Raw genomic sequence first — 17,003 nt, 5'->3', positions numbered from 1 at the left:
AGTAATATTTAGACAATTCACATTAAAAGGATATGAATGTACCAAAATCTTAATAGCAATTTTCCTAACAGGATTTAGCGGAGTTAAAATATACAAGGCAGAGGTGGCACTGAACCGGAAAATTGCCTTCCCTTTATTCAATACTATAAAAGTCTGAAAAAGAAAATAAGAGAAAGCATTTACTAAATTGGACATGTGACTTATTTGAAGAGTTTGTATACATGAAGAACTTTTTTGCCTGATTTGTTTAGACGCATTTGTATTAACAAGTTAGGTTTTTCACCCCTAAATGTGCAGTAATGTGTGTGATTTGCTATTACCTCTTCTGTTTTTTAAGGCTCCAACTTGCTAACCCAAACAGGTAGTCCTACACAAAATTTTTTGACTAAATTACAAGATAGATTTACAAATTATAATTTTATTTAAAGTTTATCATCCATCTGTTAATTTTGGTAACTTTTGAGATTACTCTGTACATATTGCTATTAAATATCTTATAAATATTTACATTATATAAAATATTTTAACTCCAAAATTTATGGTGGTGCTATATTGTCCTGAAAGTAGATCTCTTGAGTTTAACTGTTGAAACAAGCGAATAACCTGGTTTTGCTGATTCTGTGTCTCTGCTCTGAATGGCTCAGCTTCTCTGTTCATACCAAGGAGGAACAGCTGCACTGACAATGAGCCTGAAATACACCCTCTCAAAAGGCATTCCACAGTGAAAATCCTGTGCTCTGAATTCCATCATTCTGCAACCATGAACTTAGCATTTAAGATATGCCACCAGGTGATTACCTACCATGTTACCTGTGAATCATCTTTAAAATTTTTAAATGTTTTACAAATACATAAAAATTGTGCATACTTATGGGATACTATGTGATATTTTGATACATGTATATACTGTGTAATGTTCAAATCAGGATAAATATCTTTGTCTCTTCAAACATTTTTCATTATAATGAAAGCATTCAAAGTCCTTTCTTCTAATTTTTTGAAGAAAATGCTCAATACATTATGATTGTTTTTTAGTCAGCACTAGAAATTCTTTCTCCTATCCAACTATTAGTATGCATTAATCAAACTCTGTCACCCCTCCCCACCATATTCCTTAGTCTCTCGTAATCACTATTTCACTCTCAATTTTTTTCTCTTTTAGATTCCACATACAATTGAAGTCATATGCTACTTTTTCTGTGCCTGGTTTATTTCACTTTTCATAATTACTTCTAGTTTCATCCATTTGTGAAAATGAAATGAAATCGGCCGGTTGAATAGATATCTGCACTCCCACGTTTATGGTAGCACTATTCACAATAGTACAGAAATAGAAACAAACTAAGTGTCCATCAACTTTTGAATGGATAAAGATAATACATGTACATGATGGAATACTATTCAGCCATAAAAAGGACGAAATCTTGTTATTAATGAGAGTATAAATGGAACAGGTTCATGTTTTATTTTTTCCCATCAGAGTCATTTCTGCTTCCTGCCATTTCAAACCACTTGTCAGTTTTACTCATAAAATGACAAAATCTACCTTTGATTCTGAAAATGAGTGCCATACAACCCAAAAAGAGGAGGCACCTGAGAGGTTGTCTAATGTGTCTAATGCAAATTCCCTCCCATTTCGGGAAAACAGTTCCATAATTCCCCTAACAATAAGATACTACCTACAATCACATGTGATTATGTCAGGATTTCTTAGAATGACTGAGAATTAGAATGCCTGGGAAACATTTTATTTTTTATTAAAAGGTGTTGAACATGCATTGCATACAAGTTTTGTTTTTTTAATTACCAATATTTAGGTCCTGTTTCAGGACAACTGAATCAGACTTTCTGGGAGGCAGATACAGCCTTGAGTATTTTTTTAATGACCTTAGATGACTCTAAAATTCAGAGAGGATTGACAATGCATGTGCCCTGCGAATGTTCCCAGCTGTCAAAATTCCATCCTCCATCATGTTTTTCCAGATAAATCACGCTGCCTTCTGATCATTCCCTAATTGCTTCCCTTTACCAGTAAGTCTTAGTACATTAATTTGTACTCTTTTCCATGTTGCTTGTAATTATAGTCAAGTAGCAATTTACATGTAGTATTCATTCCAATGAGAACTAGGTTGGAAGTTGTTATGAACCATTGAGAATAAACAGCCTGTAATCTACCTTTTTACCATTTTTTTCAAGTATTTCATAGTGTGGCTTGCAAATAATACCCTGTTTTCATTAAATATGTGTTTATCTTTGAGACACCATTTACCTTTGGAACACCTATTCTATATATCCATTTACTTAATCATATGTTTTTACCCCTTAAGTAAGGGCTATATCCCCTTTATTCAGGGTCACTCACAACAAGCTCTCTTTGAATAGACAGAAATATTTAGATTGTGAACATAAAGGACAGGGAAAACAATTTCTCTGTACTTGCCCTTTTGTATTTAAGGCCATGGAGTGCAGCATTACTTAGCTAAACATTTTCCATAAATGGTGTTATATAAATTTGAACAATTCTATGAATAGGGAGAGTAAACTACACCTTACTAGGACTATCTACTAGGGACAGTGGACCTTGGGAAGACTGCCTTTGAAGCACAGAAACATTAAGATATTGTCTTGAATACCCAGGATAGATCATTTGGTATTATAATTAAGCAATTAAGATCCATTTGATTATGGTATATATACTCTATGGAATACTACACAACAGTAAAAAATGAAATCTGGTCATTTTCAACAAAATGGATGAATCTGGAAATGATCATACTTAGTGAAATAAGCCAGTCTCAAAGGGACAAATACCATATGTTCTCCCTGATCTGTGATAACTAACAGAGCACCTAAAAGGAATCCTCTAGAAGTGAAATTGACACTATGAGAAGCAATAACTTAAACAACCCTTGTCTTGACTGCCAAGGAACAGTTTTTTGCTTATTTTTATTTTTTTCTCTCTTAATACTATCGGTTAAACTCTTTACTTAACATAGAATTAATCATATGTGTATAAAGTCAATTGAAAACTAGATCCCAGTAAAAATGAGTGGGAATAAGAAAGGGAGAAGCTGTATACTTCTGCATACATTCCCACAGACTTACTTCTAAAGGTAAAGCTAAAAACTTGCCATGGGACTCCGAATCCCATCAGGCTGGGTGGTAATAATGCCATCTTAAGTGTTAAAGTGATCACATTAACTATTTAATTGATCATATAGATAGTATTAAGTGTTAAAAGGCTCATATAAAAAAGATTAAGTATCTGGTAATAACAATAGATAGAATGCTCCAACATGGGAAGCAGTCCACACAGCAGACTCAGAGAATGACAGATGCTCTAATCAGCACTCTGACCTCGGAATCGGCCCTCAAGGCATTCTGGACTGGCTGAAAAGCCCATGAGAGCATTTCAGGCATGGAAAGCCAAGACACTGTGGCAACAACAACAACAAAAGTGTCCTACATGAAGGATCTCTGTGAGTGAGACCCAGGGGAAAAATGGGGTCATCAAAGAAGGGTGTACTTTTCTCTGAAGGGAGGAGGGAACTTCCACTTTGCTTATGGCCTTGTCTAAATACTGATGGAGATCATGGACTCAGAAGGCTTCCACAGCCTTGGCAGCTCATTTCAAGAGCCTCAAGTGATCAATGATATCATACATAAGAGTGTTAATTGTTAACTTAACAACAGGAGTACTTACTCCCCATGCAGGACCTCTGTCCTTAATGAGTTGTACCATGAGAATTAACTGTAAAAGTTGTTCTCCAACAGTTCTTTACATTTTATTTGTGTACAAATTGTTGAAATCTTTACTTAGTATAGAGTTGGTCTTCTATGTATAAAGTTAACTAGAAATGAATCTTAATGAAGAATGGGATGGGAGAGGGAGGAGGAGGTGGGATAGGAGTGATGGGGGGAGGGCAGGTATGGGAGAAAGAACCACTATATTCCTAAAGTTGTACTTATGAAATTTGCACTCCTTAATATAAAAGGTTTCTAAAAAAAGATCCACTTGGGTATTTGACAACAACAGTGTCATGTCAAAGTTCACCATAATTTAAGATGCTCTTGCCCAGGCTTTTTGTAACCAATTTCCCTGCTAAAACAATTTCCACTGGTGACATTAGGAGAGGATTTTATTTTGAAGCATGTACAAATGTAGAGGGAATGGGAATGAACATCCCCTTTTAACATGCAGGTACCCTTTCCTTTGCTCCTCCTGCCAGAGCTGCCTTTGCAGTGCCAGTGAAATTAAAGCTGACACATCAGAGCTTCTTCATTGAATTTATCAGACTGGGGACCGAGCAGGCTTTAAAAACACAATCCCAGGTTATTCCTGGAATTCAACATCTGACACGAAGAAAACCTTTGCGTTTTGAGAAGTGAAGAATAAAATACTAGTGTCCTATGTAGTGAAGGAATTACAAGAAAGAAGTTTGATCTATTGAGAGATGGCTATACCTAAACTGAAAATTACTGGAGAAAATGACACACATTTGGGAGGATAAATAGCACCAACTCTAAAGTCAGGTTTCCAAGTAATGACAAGGAATAATGTGAATTTAAAAATTAGCTAGAAGTATGTTAAACTGGTTATTTTCCTCTCTAATGTTACTTGCTTGTTTTTCCAGGTAAATGCACATCTTATAAGTTCGCTTAAGTTCTGTACTTTGGAGCAGTAATAAGCCTTACAGCTCTGTGAGCAGAACCACATCAATCAAAGAATCAAATAAAAAAAGATTTAACCTATTTTCAAAAATTGCATTTTTTTTTGACAGGCAGAGTTAGATAGTGAGACAGAGAGACAGAGAGAAAGGTCTTCCTTCCATTGATTCACCCCCTAAATGGCCACTACGGCCAGCGCAGTGTGCCGATCTGAAGCCAAGAACCAGGTGCTTCCTCCTGGTCTCCCATGTAGGTGCAGGGCCCAAGCACTTGGGCCATCCTCCACTGCCTTCCTGGGCCACAGCAGAGAGCTGGACTGGAAGAGGAGCAACTGGGACAGAATCCGGCACCCCAACCAGGACTAGAACCCTGGATACCGGAGCCCAGGTGGAGGATTAGCCAAGTGAGCCGCAGCGCTGGCCCAAAGATTGTATTTTATTACATGAATACACACTGTACAGTTTCACTTAGTCATTAAAAGCTCTGCTGCTGAAGTACAAATGCCTGGGTTCAGATTCTGGATCCACCACTCATGTAGTGTGACATGACACAAGTTACCCAGCTTCTCTGGCTTACCTTTCCCATCTTTTAGCAAACTGAGGCTAACAACAGTACCTGACTCATGGGTTCACTGAGTATTAAATGAGACAAAGCACTCAAGCAGTGTCAGACACCATAAGAGCACAACAAATTTCAGCTATTCCTATCATTGTCATTATTCTTGAGCTATTACCCTAATCAACTTACATGTCAATTAAATACATTGTGATGTGACTCGATTGATTAAGTTAGGCATTTAAATGTGTCATTATTTAAGTGCAGCAAAGAGCTGTGTAATGCTTTACAGTTAAAATGCCTTCAATTAATGTATTTCACATAATAGTTTCAAATTCTGAAACTTCTTCCATTAACTCCTTGTATACCAATTATATGCACTTTTTCTTTCACAGCACTTCAATATTCATCTTTATAGATACTTGATAAAGGAAAGCAGTACAGCCAATGTTAAAGAGGTTGGCTAGACATCTCCCGAGATGGGTCACAGCCACCACAAATAAATCAGGGTCCAAGTCTGGCTTTCAGTCGTGGAGGCAATAAAAACAGACTGTGTTGGCACACAGAGAACAATTCTGCTTCCTAGTGGCAGACTCACATTAACCAAACTGGAAAGCATGACACACAAAATCAAAATACCACTCTATTTACAATGAGATATATTACTTTCACATGGACTGAAATAATTACAATGGCATAAGAAGAACATTTTTTCCCTTTAAGCAAATCTTCTGAAAACAAATCACAGTCAGAAGATTCCTTGCTGAGCAAGGAGCCTAAACCAGCTGACTGAATCAAAAAATGCAGAATTGTATACAGAACTTAACTGTTAGGTAGCCCAGTGTAGCCTTTTCACAATGAAGTGGGCTTGATATGGGGAAGACGATGCTTTCAGTGCTACCCCAAAGATCTGTCTCTCTTGGAAAATACTAATGTTTGTTTCTACTATTCTCCTTTTTCCTCTCTTAGCAGTACTAAACTGACCAACTTCCTTTCTTAACAGTACTTCTTCTCTTTAAATATAAAATATTTCTTATCATATCAGAGTAAATAATGCCCCTGTCTCTTGAAGATACTTTTCTGAATATTTATTTTATAATTAGAAGAGAATTTGTTTTCAATTTCTTGGGAGAAGTCTCATTGTCACCAATGTGTGTAATAATACAGTAAATTTCAAAAGTTATTCTATGGTAAAACACTCAGATAAATTATTTTAGTAATATGTGAATAACTAACTTTCAAAAATTATCTATTTTATGGTAAAGCAATAAGATAAATTATTAACAAGTTAATATGTATTGAATGCCACATATCATGAAAATAATTAAAAAGAAAAAAAGAAGAAATTGTTTAATGATTTTAATTTGCTTTTATGACTTCAAGTAAAACATTCTAAAGTTTTCTATTCAGTACAGCTCACGTACTAGAAAGATGGCTATCACTGAAAGTTTGTAAAAAATCCAGGATCTCTGGCAGCAAGCTGACTTATGGAATCAGAACCTTCATCTTGGTAAGATCCTCAGGTGATATGTAAGTACATGCAAGTGTGAGAAGCATTCCTTCAGATCGGCAGGGCTCCTTCCACACTAATGGAAGTCATTTCCATTGGTCTCACTGATCTGAGAGAGTTGAGCTGTATGCTGATTATACAGTGTGATTTCTTCAGCCATTGCAATTATAAAACATAAGTGTAGCTATCAGATGTCAACATACCAAACTAGGAAGGGTAGAGTCTATCATTCATTTAAAAATGTTTCCTATAGGGCCAGCGCCATGGCTCACTTGGTTAATCCTCTGCCTGTGGCGCTGGAATCCCATATGGGCTCTGGGTTCTAGTCCTGGTTGCTCCTCTTCCAGTCCAGCTCTCTGCTTTGGCCCGAGAAGGCAATGGAGGATGGCCCAAGCGCTTGGGCCCCTGCACCCACATGGGCAACTAGGGAGAAGCACCTGGCTCCTGGCTTCGGATCGGTGTAGCTCTGGCCATAGCAGCCATTTGGGGGGTGAACCAATGGAAGGAAGACCTTTCTTTCTGTCTCTCTCTCTCACTGTCTAACTCTATCTGTCAAATAAAAATATATGTATATATATTCCCTATAAAATATTACCTAGCTGGTTTAACTACAGAAATGAGTTTTAATTCTGATAAAATTATGGTGTTATTTTAGCATAAGAAAGACACAATCATAACTTGATTTAAATCAAGTATAGATGGAGAAAACTTGGAAGCTTTTTCCCATCTTCTAATCTTCTTTAATCATTTGTTTCCTCAGATTGAAGTTTTAAATATGTGTAGTTGTTTCCAAATCTAGCTTGACATAAACTAAGTAGTTAGGAGAAGTTCCTAATCATATTTCAGGACAGTATACAAGAAAACAAATGTAAATTGGAGTGACCATGCTTCTCTAAGTAGTATCTGCCCACAGAAGCATGATAAGTAGATTATGCCCTCTGGAATACAAATTACTGTGAAGAAATTTCAAACCAAACAAGAACTAAAAAATAAGAAGAGTATCTTCTGCTCGTAACTTCTTTTAGGCATAGTTATAATTCTATTGTCTATCATGTACTTAAATAAGTCAGCAATAAAAGACACTTAGCTTTGCTAATGCCAATTTTAATTCTATCTCAACTACTGTGAAATTGTAAAACTCTTCTATCTACTCATATCCTTACTATAGACAAATTTTCATTTCTTATAGATGGTTCTTTTATTTTACCATGCTTAAAAACAGATGGAAGGCCGGCGCCGCGGCTCAATAGGCTAATCCTCCGCCTGCAGCGCCGGCACACCGGGTTCTAGTCCCGGATGGGGCGCCGGATTCTGTCCCGGTTGCCCCTCTTCCAGGCCAGCTCTCTGCTGTGGCCAGGGAGTGCAGTGGAGGATGGCCCAAGTGCTTGGGCCCTGCACCCCATGGGAGACCAGGAGAAGCACCTGGCTCCTGCCATCGGATCAGCGTGGTGCGCCGGCTGTGGCGGCCATTGGAGGGTGAACCAACGGCAAAGGAAGACCTGTCTCTCTCTCTCTCACTGTCCACTCTGCCTATCAAAAAACAAAACAGAACAAATAGAAAAACAGATGGAAGTAAAGAAAATTATGAAATTTTAACAGGAAAAAATGTGGCACAGTATACATATATGTATATACAATTCACAAAGAAGTACATTAAATTTGTTTATAAAGAACTTATTGGAAATATGAAGTCAACACTTACTTTCTTGTTGATATAGTAGGAGTCCAGGTCCTCCAGGGGCTCCGACACCATCTCTGGAGGAATGTCTCCATAAATAAATGGAAGGTTCTTTCCAGCTTCCAAGTCACTATTTGGCTTTGGTTTGTTCTCATCATCATTGTCTTGCTCTTTTTTGGGCTTCTTGGCTTTCTCTTCTGCAGCACGCTTTTCGATAGCAGCAAGGGATTCTCTAGTAAAAAGGCGGAAGCTTTCAGGTCCTGGGGGTACCAACAGTGTCTGTGCCATCTTTTCATCCTGCACATTTAATTACGTTTAGCTTCTTGCATAAGAATTGCCTGCATAAAATAACAGACAAATGAGAATTAGGAAACAAAGGAATTAGAAAAGTCAAGCAAAATGTTATTTTTAAAAAGATTTATTTGAAAGTCAGAATTAGAGAGAGAGAGAGAGAGAGAGCAAGAGAGCGAGAGAGTCCATCCACTGAATCACTCCCCAAGTGGTCACAACCTCCAGCTCTGGGCTGGGCCAAAGCCGGGAGCCAGAAGCTTCATCCAGGTTTCCCACATGGGTGGCAGGGGCTCAGTCACTTGGGCCATCTTTCACTGCTTTCCTTAGGCCATTAGCAGAGAGTTGAATAAGAAGTGAAGCAGATGGGACTTGAAACAGGGATGTCAGCATCGCTGGCAGCAGCTTTACCTGCTATGTCACAATGTTGGCCCCCAAAAATATTACTTAACTTTCAAAAATACTTATTTATACTTGTAATCATGTAGCCATGCTTTCCATAGTTTGTGCTACAAATGAGAACATCATTAGTCACATCTTCAATAAGCCAACTTTATAAATTTATCAAAAATCTACTCTGGATGTCAATCAGCTAAATATAGCCTTCCACAATGTAAATATACTTCAGAACATCATATTGTACATGGTACATATACAACTTTATTTCTTAACTTAAAACATAAAATAAAAACAATAAAAAGTCTTTTCTGAGACTTTTGAGTCTCCAGAAAAATATATCCATCTTTGATAGGATTCTCCTTTATTTTACCAAGCAGAACTGCTTCCTTTCAGCTTTTTACTTTGTCTCCTTCTAAGACAAGGCATAATATGTTTATTTCCTTCTGCTGTTTACTGTCCTTCAATTATTGAAAGACGACTTTTATCTTCTTTCTGAAGCATCCAGGTTCTGTAGTGGTTAAAAGACTGAACTGTGGGGTGACTTCCACCGTTCTGAACCCTGGCTCTGCCACTTACGGTTTGTTTGGTCTGGGAGAACATAACCCCTCATTGCTTCATTCTTCATCTATAAAATTCAGATAATAGGAGGATTAACTTTTGATTTATTTTAAGGAATAAATGGGCTAATACGTGTTAAAATCAAGAATAGCACTGGAATTAGTAGTAAAGACAATGTAAGTGTCAAGTATTGTAATAGAATTATCTTCATTTCCTTCAGCCTTTCTCCCCAGTTATGGACTCAACTTTCCTTAGAATTCTAATCAGTTCTCTATAAACTCTTCAGTGTAGTTCTGGTGCTTGATTGACTAGAACCACAGCTGACCACAGTTCATCTATGCATTGGGATGTGGAGAGCACATGGACCCACTCACACCTGCCCATCACCTAGCTGGGACAGGAAAGGCGTGAAGGCAGAATAGTAAACTGGTCTTACTCAATTCTTCAAAAAGAGAAAGAAAGAATCTGTCCTAAATATGAAGGAATGGTTAAAAAAATACAGGAATTCAGCTACATGAATTTTGAAACTTAAGTAGCAATTATCTTATTTTTGCATTATTGCAAAATTCACATTTATAAAATCAACATTGAAAAAAGAAAGAATGGGCCAGCGCCGCGGCTCACTAGGCTAATCCTCCGCCTAGCGGCGCCGGCACACCGGGTTCTAGTTCTGGTGGGGGCGCCGGATTCTGTCCCGGTTGCCCCTCTTCCAGGCCAGCTCTCTGCTGTGGCCAGGGAGTGCAGTGGAGGATGGCCCAGGTGCTTGGGCCCTGCACCCCATGGGAGACCAGGAAAAGCACCTGGCTCCTGGCTCCTGCCATCGGATCAGCGCGGTGCGCCGGCCGCAGCGCGCCGGCCGCGGCGGCCATTGGAGGGTGAACCAATGGCAAAGGAAGACCTTTCTCTCTGTCTCTCTCTCTCACTGTCCACTCTGCCTGTCAAAAAAAAAAAAAAAAAAAAGAAAAAAGAAAAAAAAGAAAAGAAAAAAGAAAGAATGACAACAAAAAAGTAAAATGAGTGCATTAGTCACATTGTAGACAAATGTACAACTATGGAATCAAAGCCATCAGTGACATCTCCTCCTCCATCAACCATCATTCGTACTGCCCCTGCATTTGTTCCAGTTTCCACAGTGGTTTATCCCTAAATGGCCTTGGAAAGCGTGGAAGTGCGCTGCCTGGATATGCCGAGCTTACAGAAAGTGAGAAACTCTGGAACTTTTAGTAATATACAAAAAACAACACAGGTCCTTATCTGTTTTTTAAATTTACAGCTGAGTGATAAGTTTCCAGATTTGTTCCAAAGGCACAAATGTGTTTTTGATAATGGCCATGTCTTTTCTTTGAATTGGTGTTTATAATATAACATTGCCATTATAATTTTTGCTATCATGAATATATATTCTCAATAAGTTATAAAATATCAGAACTATCAACAAGTTATCATGTTTTCCCTACTAATTCTGAAAAAAGGGACTGTTTTGTGGAATTGTTTTCCTCCAGAAAGTGGTACATGATTCAGGCTGTTTGGATATCATTCTATTTTGTTCAAAAATCACTTAATCCTTTGTTTCATGCCTACTAAATTCACAAAATAGTACAAATGTTTTCAGCCATCTTATGTTCACTTTAATAGCCACAAGTCCATGTAGCCATGTGGAATAATAACACCTTTCATATTTGAGTGCAAGATGCATTTGAGCATTTTCTGCAAGTTTAAATATCCAGAGATGTGTAATCCAACTATGTCACATCACCTGTCATGAACTGAATGGCAATGGTTCTCCCCCAAGTGCCAAGTGAAAATGAAACATAGTGACAAATGGATCTTAAGGAAATTCTGTGAAACATGGTTGTTTTTTTTAGAAGGGGGAATAAAGGGTTGCTTTGGTGGATAAACCTTAAGTTTCCCACATTTTTATGCCTTCACTGATACTGAAATGAAATATGGTCTGATACTAGAACTGAAGGTCTAGGTTATAACTAGGTCCATTCTTATAATTTTCCTTTTCTTTTCAATCTTCCTCAACTCAAGTTTCATCAAAGTACTTTGCCACAGAGAAATGATTAGCCATACTTATAATTCACTTAAATATAGTCTAATTCTTAGGCTTACAAAATAAAATCAGAACATCTCACGAGGAATTATCTAAATAATCTTTATAGATTATTCTATTTTTTCTCTGAGGTGACATGGAACAGGGTGCTATCACCAAATAATGAATATTTATTAGCAAATTCATCATTCTTTTCATTCTTATTCACTTATCAAGGGATGGAATAAAGAATTTAAATTTTGGTCAAAAGGAATTTTTTAAAAGTTCTTTAAATATTAGCACCCTTGGGTGCTGGTTTGAGCCCTGTATGCTCCACTTCTGATCCAGCTCCCTGCCCATGGCCTGGAAAAGGCAGCAGAAGATGGCCCAAGTGTTTGTGCTCCTGCGCCCATGTGCAAGACCAGAATGAAGCTCCTGGCTCCTGGTTTTGGCCTGGCCCAGAGCTGACAATTTTGGCCACTTGGGGACTGAATCAGAGGATGGAAGATACATCTTTGTCTGTCCCCCCTCTCTGTAATGATGACGTTCAAAATAAATACATAGGTATTTAAGAAAAAAAAAATCCTCACGCTCTTGTCTAAACACTGAGAGGACAAGCTGATTCCAGGCTTTCTGTTTCTCCCTACACAGAGAGTTAGGGTTTGCCCAATATTTGGATAGGCTGGGACATTAAACAATTCAGTGAGCAGAGTCTCTTGTGACCCCAGCTACTTGTTGTTTAGAAACATCTCATAGCTCTTTGACAATTCTCTTGATTTTTCCCCTCTTCTTTCTTATTCTTTGTGAGCTTATTATGCAGAGCTGTTATATAACTTTATATTCATATGAGAGCAGGCTTTAAAAATTAATTCTTACTGATGCCTTGGTGTGGAATATGTATTATTAATGAATATATGTGCATTAAAATTTATTGAAATACATCAAATTTAATATGCCAAATTTTCTACAGATCTATCTTTGCAAGGACAAAAAAGATAAGATAAATAGCTGGGGAGATGATCTCTTTGATTCAGCATCAAAGAGCTGCTGGGAATGTTTGTGTATGAGTAGAGAAAATGCATTCTTCTGTTAATAAATAAAGATTGCAGTTCAATCTCTACTATTATAGGAATGGGTAACCAAAGTTCTGACTTGGAATGAGACTAGGGATCATTTGTCCAGGAAATATTTATTGCAGGATTATTGTGTATCAACCTTCTGCTTAGACGAGACAAGGATGGTCCCTTTCTTCAAGGAGTTGGCAGTGCAATGGGACAGACATATTTACATAAGAAATTATAATGTGATTGCATACAGTTGATTATTATCTGAAATTCACAAAGGAGATCAAGTTATTCTGCCAGGGAAATGAGGGAGAGGTATGGTAAGAACATTTCCCTGAGGAGGAAATATTGGTAAAGATTTCACAGATGAGTTGGGATTTCACAGGGGGTTGTTGGTTGTCATTGTTTCGATAAGATTGTTAGGTAACAGGGATCACTTTTCAGTTAAATTTAAACACCTAAGAATAATTGTGCGTTAATTAAAGAGTTCAACCAATGGTATTAAGTAGAACAAAAAAAAATACTAAAAGGGATAAAGTATTAAGTTGTTTATCCACAGTCAGGACAAGGGCTGATGAAGTCACTGTTTCTCTTTTTTTTTTGACAGGCAGAGTTAGACTGTGAGAGAGAGAGACAGAGAGAAAGGTCTTCCTTCTGCCGGTTCACCCCAAAGTGACCGCTACGGCTGGCGCGCCGTGCTGATCCAAAGCCAGGAGCCAGGTGCTTCCTCCCGGTCTCTCATGTAGGTGCAGGGCCCAAGCACTTGGGCCATCCTCCACTGCCCTCCTGGGCCACAGCAGAGAGCTGGCCTGGAAGAGGAGCAACCGGGACAGAATCCGGCGCCCCGACCGGGGCTAGAACCCAGGGTGCAAGGCCACAGGTGGAGGATTAGCGTAGTGAGCCGTGGCGCCAGCCAAGTTACTGTTTCTCATAGTGTCCATTTAATGAAAGATATGGAGAGTTTGGGAGGAGTTGAGCACATTAAGAAGTTCATCATGGCTAGCCACCAACCTGCCCAAAAGACAGTGGTGTAAGATAAGCCTGGAAAATTAGGCAGGATAGACCATCAACTACCTTGTGCAACACACTAAGGTAAGCCCGGCCTGAGGACTGACATGATCAATTTGAAGGTTAGAAAGCTGGTGGCAGTATGGATTGGATAGGCAGAGATGGACTCCATAGCAATACTTTGAAATGTTTTGGTTTCAGGATCCCTTTATACTGTGAAGTTACTGAGAAATCCATGGTGTTTTAGGTTATGGGGAAACTATGTTTCCATACTTACCATATTAAAAAATTAAAATACAAAGTGTAATGATTTTTTGTTAACCATTATAGTCATTACATGTTTATATAAACAACAGATTTTTAATTTAAATTAACTATTATATCCCAAGTGAAAATAATTCATTTGTTTTAAATGTAGACAAATCTCTTTACTGTGTGGCTTAAGAGAACACTGCTTGATTCTCATAATTATGTCTCTACCCAATCTCATTTCTTGGGGTTTTTTGATTGTATTTTCAAGTTTTTAAAACATAAAAACACAGAGAAAGAGAATAAGTTGGATAGAAAGAGATCTCCCATCCAATGGTTCACTACCCCAAATTCCTGCAACAACTGGGGCTGGCCCAAGACAAAGCCGGCAGCAAGGAACAGAATCTGGGTTCTCCATGGTGTTAGCAATTATCAAAGTGATTTAGCCATCCATCACCTGCTGCCTACTGGAGTATACATTAGCAGGGAGCTGTGATCAGAAGCAGAGCCAGGACTCAAACTCAGGCTTTGCAATATGGAAGACAGACATTTTAAGTGGCATCTTAACTCTGACTACAATATTTTCTTTTGATTGAAATATACGAAGAAAATCATCATATATGTGTGTAGTTTGAAAACCAATTAGCTGTATTTCCAGGTAATTGAGACTATTCTTAAAAATGACATAAAAATTCTACAAATGATAGTTTTTAGATTAATTTCAGTGTGGAATCTGAGACCACATGAATGCCCTTTGAATGGATCTTATAACTAATCACACATGATTTTGTACCATCACACATGGATTGTCTGGAAAATATCAGCACATTGTTATGCTTATCTTCTGAATTTTGACAAATTTCATTATGTAACACCTTAAAATCCCATTTGTTAATCTCACCAGTAGTGTCATGTGAAAAGCAACCATGCACTGGGAAGCTGTCAAGCTTCCAGTGGCAGGTAAAAGTTTTCCAAAATTCCAATTTCCACTTGAAAGCTCCAATTTTAACACTGACAACAAATGCTGTCATTTGCTTTTCCTGCAGTGACAGGCTTTTTCTTTGTTCAATTTTGATAAAAAAAAAAAGTGCCAAATACCTATCTGAATCACCATAGTTTGTTGGCTGTTCTTTCAAGTGAAAACGGTGTTCCATGAAAAAAATTGATTTATTCAGCTTCTGACTCAAATAATCAATCACACAAGCACTTTTCCTAGATACAAGCACTCTGCTTCAGGATGTAGCAGAAATACATTCAGTATTTTTTCCATTTCACTGGACAGAATATTAAAAATACATGTTCTTTAGGGTTGAGATTTAACAAAGTTAACATGTACTGCCTCCTCAGAGAATTCTCATATTAACTGGCACTGTTTTGTTTTGTTTTGTTTTGTTTTGTTTTTTAATAAGGATGAGAAGAAAACAAGGGCAACTCCTACTGTTTGATGCTATGATCTTGACTCCTGCTAAGGTTTTAGCACTTTTAGTGCCATGACTTTTACACTCTCAGAGCAAATGCCTAAACAGTGAAAAATGCAAAAGGCATCCTAGAAAAACATTTCAGACTTCATAACCATCCTCTCAAAACGACTTCAGGCACCCCTGGTCATCTAAAATCTACACTTTAAGAGCAAGTGCCCTGGGGGCTGGCACTGTGGCACAGCAGGTTAACGCCCTGACCTGAAGCAGCGGCATCTCATATGGGCGCCGGTTCTAGTCCCGGCTGCTCTTCTTCTCATCCAGCTCTCTGCTATGGCCTGAGAAAACAGTAGATGATGGCCCAAGTCCTTGGGCCCCTGCACCCGCATGGGAGACCTGGAAGAAGCTCCTGGCTCCTGGTTTCGGTTCGGCACAGCTCCAGCCATTGCAGCCATCTGGAGAGTGAACCATCAGACAGAAGACCTCTTTCTCTCTCTCTCTCTCCCTCTCTCTCTCTCTCTCTCTCTCTGCCTCTCCTCTCTCTGTGTAACTCTGACTTTCAAATAAATAAATACATCTCTAAAAAAGAAAAAAAGAGCAAGTGCCCTAGAAGAAAACAGCTGATTGAAAGCAGAGAATATCTGACTACATCCTACAATGCATGACCTTGGCGGTTGGACTATGACTCAAATTGTGGCTCTGTTAAGTTCTAGTAGGTTTTTGTTTTCTTTATAATGGTCAAGTTCTGTGTGGAGATAATCATAGCAATGATGGTAGAGACTTCACAGACTTACTGAGAAATTTAAATGAGGAAATGTACCTAAGGGGCAACACAGGCAACAATAAATGAGCGAGCAGAACTGCAGCCAGAAGCAAGTGTTTAAGTCACAGAGAGAAAAATCAATGAGATTTTGTGCCTGACTTCATATGAGGAGTGAGTAAGAGTTTCAGAGTTCATTCTTAGGTTTCTGGCTTAAGCTACACGTTGACTTTAACCCGACAGAGAAGTGGAGAAAAGTCCCTTAATAAAGTCTATTTGAGACCTGTCTAGTATGAGATGCCAATGGGACATCTGAGTTTGTTGTTAAAATAGGGGTCTGAGACTGTGAGGGATGGGGCAATGTTGGTTAAGGACTCATTGGCTTAAGCTGAAGCTGAGAATTTGTATGGCATTTCCTGATGGTGAGAGCAGTGTAAAGATGAAGAGGCAGCCATCACGTGACTGTCAATCTTTAAGGATGGGAAACAGGGGGAATGCTCGACAATGACATCAAAATGACTACCTAGATGCCAAAAGAGGAATTTCCAAGATGCTAGCTAGAAGACATTTATTGACTTTGACAATTAGTCCCATACTCTGCCAATAGAATAAATTAAGAAGAGATGCAAAGAAGCTAAGTAATCTCCAGTGAGGTAGTCTTCTCAGAATCACAAATTTTTGCTCTTGGGCAAAACATTTTCCACATACTCAATGCTTCACTGGTTTTCTGTATTATACTTTGTATCTCTGTCTTGAATCTTATTATCTTGTAATTTATTTTGAAGATCTAAATTGTGTAAAAATAACTTAGAA

At 38.2% G+C, this 17,003-nt stretch overlaps 1 protein-coding gene across 4 annotated transcripts in view; it reads right to left on the bottom strand.

Annotated features, from left to right (window-relative positions):
* SCN3A (sodium voltage-gated channel alpha subunit 3) overlaps positions 1 to 17,003 on the bottom strand; it is a 117,696-nt gene that overhangs the window by 79,671 nt on the left and 21,022 nt on the right. For 3 of the 4 annotated variants that reach the window (XM_051848557.2, XM_051848559.2, XM_051848562.2), the window contains exons 3-4: positions 8,436 to 8,749; positions 36 to 153 (exon numbers count right to left, since the gene is read on the bottom strand). In XM_051848557.2, coding sequence (XP_051704517.1) covers positions 36 to 153; positions 8,436 to 8,699 — 382 coding nt within the window. In that variant the 5' untranslated portion in view covers positions 8,700 to 8,749. Of the gene's footprint in view, positions 1 to 34; positions 154 to 8,435; positions 8,750 to 17,003 lie in introns of all 4 variants that reach the window. The other variant, XM_070070740.1, reaches the window with a different exon arrangement.

The sequence above is a fragment of the Oryctolagus cuniculus genome, chromosome 3 (assembly GCF_964237555.1).
Source record: "Oryctolagus cuniculus chromosome 3, mOryCun1.1, whole genome shotgun sequence".
NCBI lineage: Eukaryota > Metazoa > Chordata > Mammalia > Lagomorpha > Leporidae > Oryctolagus > Oryctolagus cuniculus.
The sequence above is the reverse complement of the archived record's forward strand: the minus strand, read 5'-3'. Positions and strand labels throughout refer to the sequence as shown.